This window comes from Orycteropus afer, unplaced genomic scaffold, assembly GCF_000298275.1.
Source record: "Orycteropus afer afer isolate SDZICR_OR568_19922 unplaced genomic scaffold, OryAfe1.0 scaffold00430, whole genome shotgun sequence".
NCBI lineage: Eukaryota > Metazoa > Chordata > Mammalia > Tubulidentata > Orycteropodidae > Orycteropus > Orycteropus afer.
Genome location: NW_006922017.1, coordinates 185,184 through 200,125, shown reverse-complemented (window position 1 = coordinate 200,125; position 14,942 = coordinate 185,184). Strand labels below are relative to the sequence as shown.

Here is a 14,942-nt window from a genome sequence, read left to right as displayed (position 1 = left end):
AGGATTGCCCAACCTTCCTTCCGAGGAGTGGCTGGTGGGTTTGAACCGCCTGCCTTCTGGTTAGCAGTCAAGTGCCTTAGCCACTATGCTACCAGAGCTGTTGTTAGGTGCCATCAAGTCAGCTCTGACTCATAGTGGCCTTCTGTACAACAAAATGAAACACTGCCTGGTTGTGCACCATTCTCACAATCCTTTCTATACCTGAGCTGCTTGTTGCAACCACTGTGTCAATCCATCTTGTTGAGGTCCTTCCCCTTTTTATGCTGATGCTCCACTTTACCAAGCATGGTATTTTCCCCAGGGAACGGTCCCTTCTGACAACATGGCCAAAGTTGGTGAAATGAAATTTGGGCATTCTCACTTCTAATGAACATTCTGGCTGCACTTCTTCTAGGACAGATTTGTTCATTCTTCTGGCAATCCATGGTACTTTCAGTATCTTTTGCCAACATTACAATGCAAAAGCATCAACTCTTCTTCAGTTTTCCTTATTCACTGTCCATTTTTCACATGCATATGAGATTATTGAAAATACCTTGGCTTGGGTTAGGCACACCTTAGTCTTCAAAGAGACATGTCTGCTCTTCATCACTTTAAAGAGGTATTTTGCAGCATAGTTGCGTCGTGCAATACATGGTCTGATTTCTTGGCTGCTGGTTCCATTGGTGTTGATTGTGGAACCAAGTAGTATGAAATCTTTGACAATTTCAATCTTTTCCCCATTTATTGTGATGCTGCTTATTGGTCCAGGTATGAGGATTTTCCTTTTCTTTATGTTGAAGTGTAATCCATACCATGGTAGTTAGGGTTGTGTGTCAGTTTGACTGGGCCTGGTTGAGTGGCTAGGTAGCTGGTGGTAGTTAATCTCCATAATAAGACAGGAAATCATTTGCATGGTGTGATCTACCACAAGCAGCTGAGTAGCTGCTTTAAGGATATGTTCTGCTTTCCATATATAAGAAGCAGCTTTAGAAATGGTCTCTAGCTTATGGCACACTTGAACCCTGCATGTAGCAGAGTTGTTGTTCAGCAGCCTGCCATGCTCTGCCGATCATGGGACTTTCCGTGGACTTGAACCAATGGCCTGCTGTGTTGTTTGGTAACATTGGGACTGTACCTTTCTACTTGTTGACCTTGGGTTTGTCAGCCTCAGCAGCCAGCAGCTGTCTGACTAGAGAAGCCTCTAGCTTCAGTGGGCCAGAAGCAAGAGGCAGAGCTGAAGCCCAAGTTGAGGGGCTTTCACCCAGCCCCTAGAGCCTGTCATTTTGAACTTGGATTACTAGCCTCCCTAACTGTAGGAGAATAAACTCCTTTTTGTTCAAGCCCACACAGTTGTAGTATATTCCTGTCAGAGCGGCAGTAGGTAACCAAAACACACTCTATAGACTGTAGTCTTTAATCTTCATCGGTAAGTGCTGCAAGTCATCTTTACTTTCAGCAGAGGTGTATTGTCTGCATCTTAGGTTGTTAATGAGTCTTCCTCCAATCCTGATGCTGCATTCTTCTTCATATAGTCCAGCTTCTCTGGTTATTTGCTCAGCATACAGATTGAATAAGTATGGATACAAACCTGACACACTCCCTGAATTTAAAACTTCTCATATAGCATTTTGCAAATCTGCTGCAAAAGAGCTCTTTAAAGTGTTAAGGAACAAAGATGTGACTTTGAGGACTATGGTGCACCCAAGCCATGGTATTTGCAATTGCCTCATGTGTGTGAAAACTGGACAGTGACTAAGGAAGACCATAGAAGAGTTGATGCCTTTGAATTACAGGGTTGGTGAAAAGTACTGAAAATACTATGGACTGCCAGAAGAATAAACAAATCTATCCTGGAAGAAGTGCTGCTAGAATGTTCCTTGGAAGCTAGAATGGCCAGACTTTATCTCATATACTTTGGTTATGTTGTAAGAAGGGACCATTCACTGGATATTGTACTTGGTAGAGGAGAATCAACGAAAAAGGAGAAGACCCTCAATGAAATGGTTTGACACAGTGGCTGCAATGATGGGCTCAGGGCTCCTCAACAATAGTGAGGGTGGCGCAAAACTGGGCATCGTTTGTTGTACATACAGTCACTATGTTGTTGTTGTTATGTGCCGTCGAGTTGGACACGACTCATAGTGATCCCTCCTTGGGTTTCTGAGACGGTATCACTACGGAAGTAGATTGCCCCATCTTCCTTCCGAGGAGTGGGAAGGCTATGAGTGGGGGCCAACTTGACAGCACCTAACAACAGCAGCAGCAGGTGGTGATATTGAAATAAAAAGTAAATTACACCTATTCCTCAGTTATCAACTATTGTTATCCGACATTTTGCATTTACAACAGTAGTGAAAAATATTTTCTCTATTTTGCGCAGTAACAAATGCTGAAGTCTGAGGTGAGAGTAATGCTGGTTGTGATGGTTAAGGTTATATGTCAACTTGGCTGGGCCATGATTCTCATTGGTTTAGCAATTATGTAAGAATATAATTTGGCAGTTATGTAATAATGCAGTCATCCTCCTTTTTGTGATCTGGTGTGATTAGCTTCTATGGTTATGTAATGCTAATTTTCACATAATAACCTGATCTTTGGAACTTAATCATGTCGATGTGAGGAGTACATGTACTTAATTATCTTATTTTTTGATAAAACTCCAAGAGGGTATCTACCATAAATTTTTATTTTTTCCAGATTAAGGACAACCCCAGATACAAATGTTTATCAGTGTACATTTTATTATTGTAAAAATGGTGTGGGGGCATTGTCTGACCTCCTCTGGCTTCCAAGGAGGGTGAAAGATCAAGATCAGCAGCTCAAGCCTGAGTCCTGTGAGGCAGAAGTTAGGCATGTCTCCACCCTCCAACCTTTTTAGCAATTCTGACACTACCTGTACTCCCACAGCACTCTCCACTTCTCTAGTGGGCTTGATAATTCATTGTAATAGCCATGCAGAACTCACAGACAATACTCAAGATTATGGGGGTTATTAGGGAAGTAACAGGTTACAGTTCGGGATAAAAAACAACTCAGGATACAGTTCTTGGATGAGGACAGCCTCTCCTCAGCAGTGCCCATAGGCACACCTCTCCTCTGGCCCTCTGCCTTGCAGCCTCTTGGCCTGTGCCCTGTTATAAAGCTCATTTAGCTTTGCCAATAAGTGCCCTGAGGCAACCCACTCCACCAGCAAGTCTCCTGCCCCAAAGGTACTCAGCTCTTTTACTCTGTAGCTTCAGAAACTCGCTGCACCATCTATTGCCGATATCCTGGTTCTCCTGCCTCTGCTGCCCCTCACTGTCTCTCCAATGTCACAGCTCTCAGTCTCCTGGGTCAAGGAAATACCCAGTACAGGACCCTGGGTCCAAAGAACGTACCTTGCTCCAATCTCTTCTTCTTGGTGGTAGTTAGGTCCTTCCTTTCCATCTCTAGGATGGCTCATTTCAAACTGAGCAGAATGGCAAAACTGACCAGTTTTCTCGTTATGGTTCTGTATACCTTCTTTTTATGATCCCACCTGCACAAGGGTGCCATATACTTTATTTACCTTGTTAGCAAGCGATCCAGTCCCTTGATAGGCCACAAGCACCACAGTTACATAGTTCTACCCATTCATTTGATGGAAGTTAAAGGCTGTGGCTAGAAGGGCCATGTTAAATAATTTACTACACCAAAATTACATAAATGTCTGTTCAGTTTGTATTTGTGGAAATGGGAATACAGGCTAGGAACCAGTTTCTAAGACTAGAAAGTAATAGTTTACTAATAAGGAAAAAGCATCTGCCATAGGAAGCATCTTAATGATTTAACCTCTACATATATATGTTTTTTTTACAGTATTATCAGAAACTCCACCCACTTTTACCATTACTGTGACATCTGAGGCTGGAGAAAATGATGAAAGTAAGTGCTAACCAAAAATACTGTTTTCCTAAGCTCCTGTCTTAGGAATTGCAGTCATTCTGCAGCCATTGTGCTGGGCATTGAGATGTGGAGTTGCTAAGGTGCTATTTAGTGTGGTTCCAGTCAGTACTTACTGTGTAAACATGACTTCTGGGGAAATAGGAAGTCATTGAGATATATTTTGGCACAATAAGTATGTTTTTTTGAAAGAAGAAACAAATGTTAATATAACAGATGGAGAAAAGGTAGGTGATATTTGTCTAAAACATGCAAACATTTTAGTAGTTATGTGGTATTCTATTGAGTGTCTTTAATTTTTTTACATTAACTTCCTTTCTTTAGGTAGATTGTTTATAGGATATTTCTCTTTGGGATAGATACTATGCTAATGCTATTTAAATATATACAATCACAAAACTAGATAAAAACAGCTATTATATAACTATGGAACCAAGACAAATGTACAAATTGAAATAAAGAAAGAAGCTATTTATAATAGCTGTACAGCCAGTAAAGGAGCTCTGGTGGCACAGTGATTAAGTGCTCAGCTGCTAACCAAAAGATCGGTGGTTCGAACCCACCAGCTATTCTGTGGGAGAAAATGTAAAGATTATAGCCTTGGAAACCCTAGGAGGCATTTCTACTCTGTCCTGTAGAGTCACTCTGAGTTGGAATCAACTCAGTGGCAGTGGATTCATTTTATAAACTAATAAATTAAAATTCAGTAATTTACATGTAACAGATACTATTGGAGGATCATAGATTTAATTCTACTTTTAATCCAGTTCATTTTTGCAAGTTTTCATTTAAAAATTATGTAAATGGGTATCAACAACCTTAAGGATTTTTTCCCTCCTTTTGGCTACCCATACCCATTGCTATGGAGTTGATTCATGGTGAGTGACCCTATAGAACACAGTAGAACTGCCCCATAGCATTTCCAAGGCTATAAATCTTTAAGGGAGCAGACTGCCATATCTTTCTCCCATGTCTTTTAGGCTAAACAGCCAAAATTCTGCCATAAGTACTCAGCAATAGCCGATTTCATTGGTATCACTTAAAAACCACGTTTCTGTCTTCTGCAATGAAAATGAGGTTATTACTGAGATAGTCTTAAAATATGAATTAAAAGGGTATTATTGAGTAATTTGCTACTGAAGTGATACCAAGTAAACTCCTGCAGGTTGGTACCTGAAAGAGAAATTATACTACAATAAAACACAAAATAAACATTGCACTGACTGCTTTTCAAACTGTTGAAAACTTTCCTTGTAAAGAAGCCCATGACATCATAAGGGCTTCATATGGTGCCGTTAGAGGTGTGCTGAAGTGCTGTGACAGTGTTCATATATAAAACAATCCAGAATGCAATTTCTCTTAAAATTACATTGAAATGAAAAATAAAATTTAAAAATTTCTTGAGGAAGCTCCCGTATTCTTAATTATATCTCTATCACTCATTATCCAAAATTTGGTAAAAACGAAAGCCCACTGCTACCTAGTTGATTCCAACTCATAAAAACCCACATTGAGTTTCGAAGGCTGTAAGTATTTATGGAAGTAGATGGGCTCATTTTCTTCCCGAGGAGCAGCAGGTGGGTTTGAACCACCAATTTTCTGCTTAGCAGCCAAATGCCTTACCTACTGTGCCACCAGTGCTCTTTTGAAAATCTGGGAAGTACTTTTAAAATTATTTCTTTAGAGCAAATATTGTACTGTCATTTTTCCCCAGAAATTACATTTCAGTGAGCCCATTAATAGAAAGGTGAAAAAGGATATAAGCATATAATTTCTAAAAGTAGAAATAAAAGTTATCCTCAAAGTTAAATAATTAAAAATAATAAAAATTTAAAATTCATTCTCATTAGTAATTAAAAATTGCAGGTTAAAATGAAAATAAGATTCCATCTAATTCAACAAATTGTCATCATTGGTGGGAATATGAAGTGATAGATATGTTCAGTAGAGCCATTTAGAACCATGTAGCAAGAGGTTTAAATATATTCATACCCTTTTATCCAGTGAGTATTCTATTTAGAAACTATTTATTCTAAGGAAAGAATCATGACACGAAGATACTTATGCAGAATGTTAATTGTATCATTTTTCCTAATGGGAAAAAAAGAAATTTGTTAAATAGCTAATAAATGGTGGCATATTTATGGAATGAGATTATGCTTGTATTAGATATTTAAAGACTTGTTATGATATTTAAGTGCTTGTTATGTTTGAGATTTTATGTATGTATCTGTGTAATATATACATATCCGTGGAATGCATATATAGGAGCTCTGATAGCATAGTGCCTAAGGCATTTGACTGCTAACCACAAGGCTGGTGGTTCAAACCCACCAGCCACTCCTCAGAAGGAAGACTGGGCAATCTACTTCCGTAGTGATACTGCCTTGGAGACCCAAGGAAGGGTCGCTAGGAGTCGGATACGACTCTACGGCAGTGGGTTTGGTTTGAAATGCTATGTGCCGTTGAGTTGGACCTGACTCATAGCGACCCCTCCTTGGGTTTGCGAGTCAGTATCACTATGGAAGTAGATTGCCCCATCTTCCTTCCGAGGAGTGGCTGGTGGGTTGAACCGCCAGCCTTCTGGTTAGCAGTCAAGTGCCTTAGGCACTATGCTACCAGAGCCTGAAAATTGGCCTAAGCTGGTAATTTTTCTGTGTAGTTTATCTTTGGGAAGGTTTTAAAACAGTGGTTTGCCCATCCTCTTTCTCTGATAGGCAGTACTTACGGTAAAGTGCTGACTCAAGTAGTCATTATTTCATGAATAAGGAGTGATTCTTTGGTATTCCGTGATTTGATTTGGTATGGGTTTAGTGTTTATATCAGTGATTATCTTTCTGGTTTTAGAGTAATCTTGTTCTGCTTTCATATGCAAATCTGTTGTGCTAAGTTTGCAAATGACACATTGTAAATTAATGACTAATTCAACAAAGATGTTGACCTTTCTGTATTTTACATTTTAAATTATTCACATCAAACTCTTTTATCTTGTATCTTAGCTGTCCAGACTACACTCAAGTTTACATACAGTGAGAAATATCCAGATGATGCTCCCCTTTATGAAATATTCTCCCAGGAAAATCTAGCAGATAATGATGTCTCAGACATTTTAAAATTATTAGCATTACAGGTAAGGAAATAATATTATATGTTTTTATAAGTATACTTTTATTGGCCTTAAATCATATACATTAATTTCAAGGGTCAAAAAATCATATCAAATTTGTGTAACCAGTACTTTGAACAAGCAAAACAACTCACGATGTATAATCAAAAAGCATCTTTATGATTATCTTCTATGGTCCTTTAACATTTGTATAGAAATTACCTCCCGCTCCCATTGAAAGTCAATTAGCTCCATGATTTTCTGCTAACTTTTAGGTCATAAAATGTCTGACAGATAACTTGCACACATAATTTTGATTGGGTTCTTAGAATGTCTAGTCCCATATATAAATAAAATTTCCAATTATTTAAACATTAAAACTCCTACTCTGCCTGACTTCTTGTAGGCTGGTTGCCTACAATCTAAGAAGAGGACTGGTGGTCGATATATACTTTTTTTTTTTCTTCTCCTATCTCCTCGGAAGGAAGGTTGGGCAATCCTACTTCTGTAGTGATACAGACTCGGAAACCCAAGGAGGGGTCGCTATGAGTCGGGGCCGACTCAATGGCATATAACTACAACAACATCTCTTCTCCTCAGTTTACAAACAACAACCATGGTTTATGACCCCTCCAAGATTGGGAAAGATTGTGTAGAATTACATATAGAAAAGTTCTTACCTGACTAGTTTTGTGGTAGGAGGGTGACTCTTCTTTGGTAGATAGCTTTTATGGGTTCTTCAGAGCAGCCACCACTCCCCACCCTCAACACACACACACACACACACACACACAGGTTTATCACTCTTGGTTCTACTCGTTTATCACCAGAGCATCCAACTAGCCTGTCTCACCTGAGGCTGATGTCTCAGATGGGTGTCAGATACCAGTCTACTATGTCCTCCTAACCATAGGGCCGCCTATCAAGTTCTGGGTAGTCCTTGACTTGCAGGAAAGGGAGCTATTCCCACCATTTTAGACAGGAAGGGAGTGAAACCTATAGCACATTAGTTAGTCTTGATAGAGATTTTCCTCCAAATTTTCTTTCTTTGTAGTCTGGACTGTTTCACATCCTTGTGGATGAAGGGTTTTTAGAGTTATATAACTGGTTAGGGAATATTTTCTTTGAAAATTTGTGTCTCCTACTTCTCTTTGGAATGCCATATCCATTTTATTTTGGTGCCTCAGACAAAATTTTTAAGTTACCATACGTATGTTGCATATGTTTTATTATGAATAATGCTGTAAGTTTTATATTTTGGTAATTTTTTACATCAAAATAGATTTAGTTTCATTTTAAATTAATATTTATTTTTAGCAAAGTATTATAGGCACCTAATTTTAAAAAGATAGAGTGCTAAAATACTTTTAAAAGAATAAATCTGTCATTCTTATATGCATCCCCCCTTTCCCCAGACCTCATTCAGTCTTTGTGTTCCCAGTGGCAGCCCCTTTTAACTCTAAATTATTTCTTCTGGTATTTGCTTTAATGTCTCTAAATAAAATGTGTGTTGTGCTGTTTCTTGATTAAACAATTTTAGTCATTATCTATTATGGCAGAATGTTGTTGTTGTTGTTATGTGCCGTCGAGTCGGCCCTGACTCATAGTGACCTCTCCTTGGGTTTCCGAGGCAGTATCACTATGGAAGTAGATTGCCCCATCTTCCTTCCGAGGAGTGGCTGGTGGGTTTGAACCACCAGCCTTCTGGTTAGCAGTTAAGTGCCTTAGGCACTACGCTACCAGAGCTCCTTATGGCAGAATAAAGATTTTAATTTTCTTATATAACTATAGTACTCCTCCCCACTTCTGTCATTCTCTGATTAAGAGTTAGAGCTCAGTGTTTGGTTAAATCTCTATTCAGTGTTTTTATAATTATGAATGCATAAATATATTTGTTGCTGAACCAATTAGTTTGCTGTAATTATATCCTTTCTTGAAATATTTTTGTTTTTCCCAGAGTTCAATAATTGCTTCATTTTTCATTGGAAGTGAATCTTTTCACATACTCCAGTAGCCTCTCAACACAAGTTTTCATAGAGCCAAACTTGTCTAATGGCCATTCAGTCCTATGTCTTTCAGGGGTCCATTCCTCCTAGAGCTTTCATTCAGTCTTGATTTTGGCTCAAGCCTGCTGTTACTGTTGTTCAAGTCAGTTGTTGACTCATGTACCTTTATCCTGAGAATTTCTTTCACCTTTCCTCTCTTGGACTTACTTTTTCCTTGGTCCCATGTCATCTGTCTTTCTTTACTCCTTTTTTTGGTAGAAGTCTCCAGTCCCCCTGAAGAGGAATGCATAGGAGAACAATGTTTTGAAACTCTGTCTCAAAAAAATGAGACCGAGTATAGAATTCTTGCTTGGAAATTATATTTCCTCCTCATTTTGAAGACATTGCTCTAGCTTTCATTGCTGTTGAGATATTTATTCCTATTCTGATTCTCTGTATTGCACTGTATGTAATCTTTTTTTTTCCTCTCTAAATGAAAGCTTGTAAGATTTTTTCCTTTTCCCTTGTGTTCTAAAATTTCTTGATGGTGTGCATTGTTGTGAATCTGTTTTTATTCACTGCGTTGAATACTTTCAGTCTAGGAAATTAATGTATTTCATTTCTGGGAGATACATATATAGACACACACACACACACACACAAACACACACACATATATGTAACTATGTATGTAGTGGGAGCTCTGGTAGCATAGTGCCTAAGGCACTTGACTGCTAACCAGGAGGCTGGCGGTTCAAACCCACCAGCCACTCCTCAGAAGGAAGGTTGGGCAATCCTACTTCCGTAGTGATAACTGCCTCGGAAACCCAAGGAGGGGTCGCTAGGAGTCAGGGCCGACTCTATGACAAATAACAACAACAACAATGTATATAGTAATAGTTCTATAACTAATATATATACTTCCTTCCTCCATTTCTTTTGTTCTCTTTGGAATTTCTATTATCTGTTGGATTGCTGCCCCACCTTAGAAGCGATTTATGTAATCCATGGATGACTGTGCTTCTGTATTGGCATTATGAAAATGTCTGGATCTATTAGAAAATGAAGAGTGAAATAAGATCCATCAATCAGGAATTTGAACTGATCTCAAGCCCTTTTCACTATGTAATCCACTACAAAATTATACTAATTCTGATTTCATTTGGTTTATCAACATGTTCTGTTTTAAAATGTTGCAGGCAACCTGGGAAGGTTAGGCTATGTTCAGTCGCACATTAATGTAAATTATTCAGTCTGAGTGAATTTCTTCATGTGTTTAATATTTTATTTATATTAAAAGTCCTACCTTTCAAAAGGGCAGTTTTTATTTCTCTTTGACATCTACTGAAGATTAGATGTTTTGAGGAAGTGCTTGTCCTTTTCCTCCAGTAATAGGTGTATTACTTTTTAATTATAAAAATAAAATCATACTGCAAAAAAACTCAGAAAATCATGAAGAAAAAAGAAAGATTACTTTCAATTTTCTCGACCAGGTGTAATTGCCTATTAATATTTTAGTTATAGTTTTATCCCAGACTGTTTTTCTGATCCTTATATACATAGTGTCCCCATGTCCCACTCAAAATTAGATCATTCTGTACATAAAGTTTTATGACATGCTTTTTTTCACAGAATAGTACATTACTGGCATCTCTGTATTTCAAAAAAAATAATGTAAATCCTTTTAAAAACAATATGTAATTTTTTCTCATTTTTGGCTGATGCAATTTTTAATTCTTTGAACACATCACTACTTATAAGTTCTTAGAGCAGGGTCTCTCTTGAATCCTTAGTACCTGGCATGTAATAGATATTCAAATATTTGTTGAATACATGAAAAGAATGACTTACTGATGGATATACTAATCCCGTGTTTTCTAGAAGTAGGATTGCTGGATTATAAAGTATGCATACTTAAGAATTTTGCACATTCTGTCCTGTCAATTTGACCTACAACATAGCTTTGCCAATTTTTTATCTCATCCACAACTTTGAGATATCTGTTTGCTCACATTTGCTAACATTTTATGTTTTCATTTAAAAAGAAAACATCGATAACAAAGTGGAAGTTATATATAATTATAATTTTCATTTGTTTTGTTATTAAACTTAAAAAAAAAAGCCCAAACCCATTGCTATTGAGTTGATTCTGACTCATAAATCTTTGCACATGACTTCTGAGTTGTCTATTTGTTATGTGAATGATTCAATTTTTCTATTGGAATTTTAACTTAAAAAATTTTTCTTTAGCTAGATTACATATGGAGTAGATATTTTAAGTGGAGATCTATAATATTAGAGTGCTTTGGGTAGTAAGTGTTTGTTATTAAGCTTTTGATATGTGCCAGGCATTAAGTGACCAAGATCTCATAGATTTTATACTCTAGTGAGGAATATGGACTAACAAATGAGAAATCATTTTTCTGTGCAGAAAATGCTATCATGGGTGAAATATACATGTGTGTGGATGCACATAGACTTGAGGCACAGCAGAAGCTGAGACCAGAAGGAAGAGTTCACCATGCAGTGAAGGGGGTGGAAGAGTTATAAGGTAGAGGGACAAGAGGCAGGGGGGTGAGATAAAGTCTTATTTTTTCCTGGAAATTCGAGTCATACTGAATTACTTCAACTTTTTTGAGGTAGGTGTTGATAAGTGATGGAACTATAATGGTTAATTCTTGAAGAGTGATTAGTTTTATATTTTCAAAATATCTCTTCAGTTTATAAATTAGATATATATATATAGAGAGAGAGAGAGAGAGAGAGAGTGTGTGTGTGTGTGTGTGTGTACGTGTACGTACTTCAGGGTCTGAGGAAGTTAGTGACAGAGATGTATATTTGATTTTCTCTTTTTGTCTACCTCCTTGAACGCTGTCTATGAAGAAACAAGGATATATTGCTTATCTTGTTCTACCTTCAACTTCTCCCAACTTCCAAATACCAAAAAAAAAAAAAAAACCCACTGCCATTGAGTCAAAACCCATTGGGTTTCCAAAAAGTTAATCTTTACAGAATTAGATTGCCCCATCTTCCTTCCACAGAGCGGCTGGTGGGTTTGAACCACCAACTTTCTGGTTAGCAGTCACATGCCTTAGGCACTGTACCACCAAAGCTCCTTAACTTCCAAATAGACTTTAGAATTAAAACCCTTTAATGAGTTTGGGTTGTTCTTATATTTACTATTAAACTATTTCAAATTTAGAAGGAAAAATGTAAAGATGAATCATGAAAGTACTTTCACTCTTTATTATTATATTAAATTAGAAAATCACTTTGGTCTCAAAGTTCAGTTCATTTTCATAGCTCAGAAGGAACTAAAATACTGCAGACATGTTGGAGAACTAATATTACTAGTTATTGTTGGAAAAGGTTTTCTGAATTTCACCTTCATTTATTGTTAAATAAAATTTATTGAAATACCTGTTTTAGGCTAGATACAGCAAATTATTAACATGACTTATACACCCACTCCTCACTTACCAACCTGCTTGAGTTCCAAAGATTAGGTCATTAAGTGAAAATGGAGGATGACTAAATCATTACATAACTGCCAAACCATTGAGAATCATGGCCCAGCCAAGTTGGCACATACCTTAACCATCACAGCCACTGTTACCCTTGCCTTACAACTTAAGTGTTTGTCACTGCTAGACTTGTGTCAAAATGGAAAAAATAGTCAGATAGTAGATTTTTTTACTGTTGTCATATGTGCAGAATGCCAGATAATGAAACAGTCAGTGAGGAGCAGGTGTATAAGATATCGTTATGCCCAGGCCTGGTGGCATGGATGGTTAAGCACCTGGCTGCTAATCGAAAGGTTGGTGGTTCATATCTGCCCAGCAGGACCACAAGAGAAAGACCTAGTGATCTGCTTCCTTAAAGATTACAACTAAAACACAGTTCTGCTCCATCACAGTGAGTCACTAGGAGTCAAAATCAACTTGACAGTACCTAACAACAATAAACATATAGTGTAACTGAATTAGTAATCATATTTTAAATATATGGAGTTTAGTAATTATGCTTAAGCACTTTTAAATTCATTAGTTTTTTTCTGTGAAATATGTTTCTTACCACAACTTTTATCTTTTGTCACAAAGGCAGAAGAAAACCTTGGTATGGTAATGATCTTTACTTTAGTGTCAGCTGTGCAAGAAAAATTAAATGAAATAGTAGATCAAATAAAAACTAGAAGAGAAGAAGAAAAAAAACAAAAAGAAAAAGAAGCAGAAGAAGCTGAAAAGGTATATTGAAAAACTTTGTTTTCCTACATTATTCTTTAGGAAAAGGGAAGACACCAAATTGTGCACACAAGAGATAGACAACAGATGCTAATACCAACCAGTATATCCACAATACGGCATTACCATTAACACCAAACACCAGGCTATAGATAAACACATAAACATCTGTGAAGATCAGATGGGGGTCAGTGAACAGAAGTATACTCTAGACCAAGGATAGATTCAGGTGAGCATAATCTTGCATAGCTACCAGTGATACAAAATACCCACAGTCCTTACAGAAACAACAGAAGACAGACATAAGAGTGATCCCTCACAGACACCCAGACACTGTGGGAGAGAGATCCAGCGTCTCTGCAGAATCAGGACCATAGTACTGGGGCACAACAGGCTCAATTGGCACAACAAAATGCATAAAAGTCTCATTCATCATCCTACATTGGTGAATAGTGACTGGGGTCTTAAAAGCTTTCAAGCGGCTATCTGAGATGCAGCTAATGGTCTCTAATTGTTGGAAGCGAAGAAGAGTGCAAAAAAAAAAAGGGCATTTGGAAGCAATCAGCCATAGGACATGATGGCTCTCAAGACCAGAAGAACTAGATGGTGCCGGCTACCAGTGCCACCCACTCACGAAAGGATCAAATCTAGAGATCCTGGATAGAGTGGGAGAAAAAATGTGGAATAAAATTCAAAAACTCAATAATGACCAGAATTACTGGTCGGATAGAGTCTGATGAGACCCCCAGTACTATGGCCCTGGGATACATTCTGGGCCTGGAATAAAACTCTCAGGGGCTGGCTCTCAGCCCAACAGTAAACAAGGTGTATATGCAGACCACTCAACCCAGGGTGATGCACCCACATACTCTATGGAAATGCATTCCTTGGAGCAGTTGACCACAGGGCGCCAGAGAGGCAACATTGGCAGGAGGAAATGCAGGACACACAGGAGTGCATAACTGTGAGGGACATGGGGAGGGGAGTGGTTTACTGGGCAGGGAGGGGAGGAGACTGGGTTAAGGTTGGGGATGGTAAATGGGAAGTGAAACTAAATGTACAGGTAATGTTGAATGTAAAACAAACTCTGCTCTGTAAACTTGCACCTACAACACAATAAAAAAATAAATAAAATTTTTTAAAAAGTAAAGATAAAATAAATCTGTGTTATTTTTTCTTTTTGAAAATTTCAATACCCCCCCCCAGTGTTTTTTTAGAAATCAAAATAAGAGTAAATTGTATAGGTCTCTTAATTTGGTTGATGGCAGAGCATGGATAATGAATCAGTAAAAGGCTCATGCAAGTAAGACCAAGAAATACAAATATTTTAAAATATGAATTATTTCATCTATGGTGCAGATAAATGAATTGAAAACCCTTACCACAGTGATTTAAATATTTACTAAATATAAAGGAAACCTCAAATTCTGAGATGAAGTAAAAAAAGATAAGCTTTGATGTTATCAGTATAAATTAACATGTATTCAAAATGTCAATACTGATAGCAACACCTTTTTTCCTAACATTGAATAGCTATGGGGAAACATAGCATATTTGTGTTTTTTTGTTTCTGTAATATCAAAAATACACTTTTCCAAATAAGTTAGCAAAAGTAGTGAGAGTAGCAGTGTTTACGGAAATCAGATTAAATATTTCAGAATTTGAAACACTGCTTTTCTATATGTTTCTACTAACGGCACGATGTTC

At 37.5% G+C, this 14,942-nt stretch overlaps 1 protein-coding gene across 1 annotated transcript in view; it reads left to right on the top strand.

The window, feature by feature from the left end:
- The window catches only part of RWDD1 (RWD domain containing 1), a 34,939-nt gene that overhangs the window by 15,702 nt on the left and 4,295 nt on the right, over window positions 1–14,942 (top strand). The window contains exons 2-4 of the mRNA XM_007954077.1: window positions 3,820–3,885; window positions 6,903–7,033; window positions 13,095–13,238. Coding sequence (XP_007952268.1) covers window positions 3,820–3,885; window positions 6,903–7,033; window positions 13,095–13,238 — 341 coding nt within the window. The remainder of the gene's footprint in view (window positions 1–3,819; window positions 3,886–6,902; window positions 7,034–13,094; window positions 13,239–14,942) is intronic.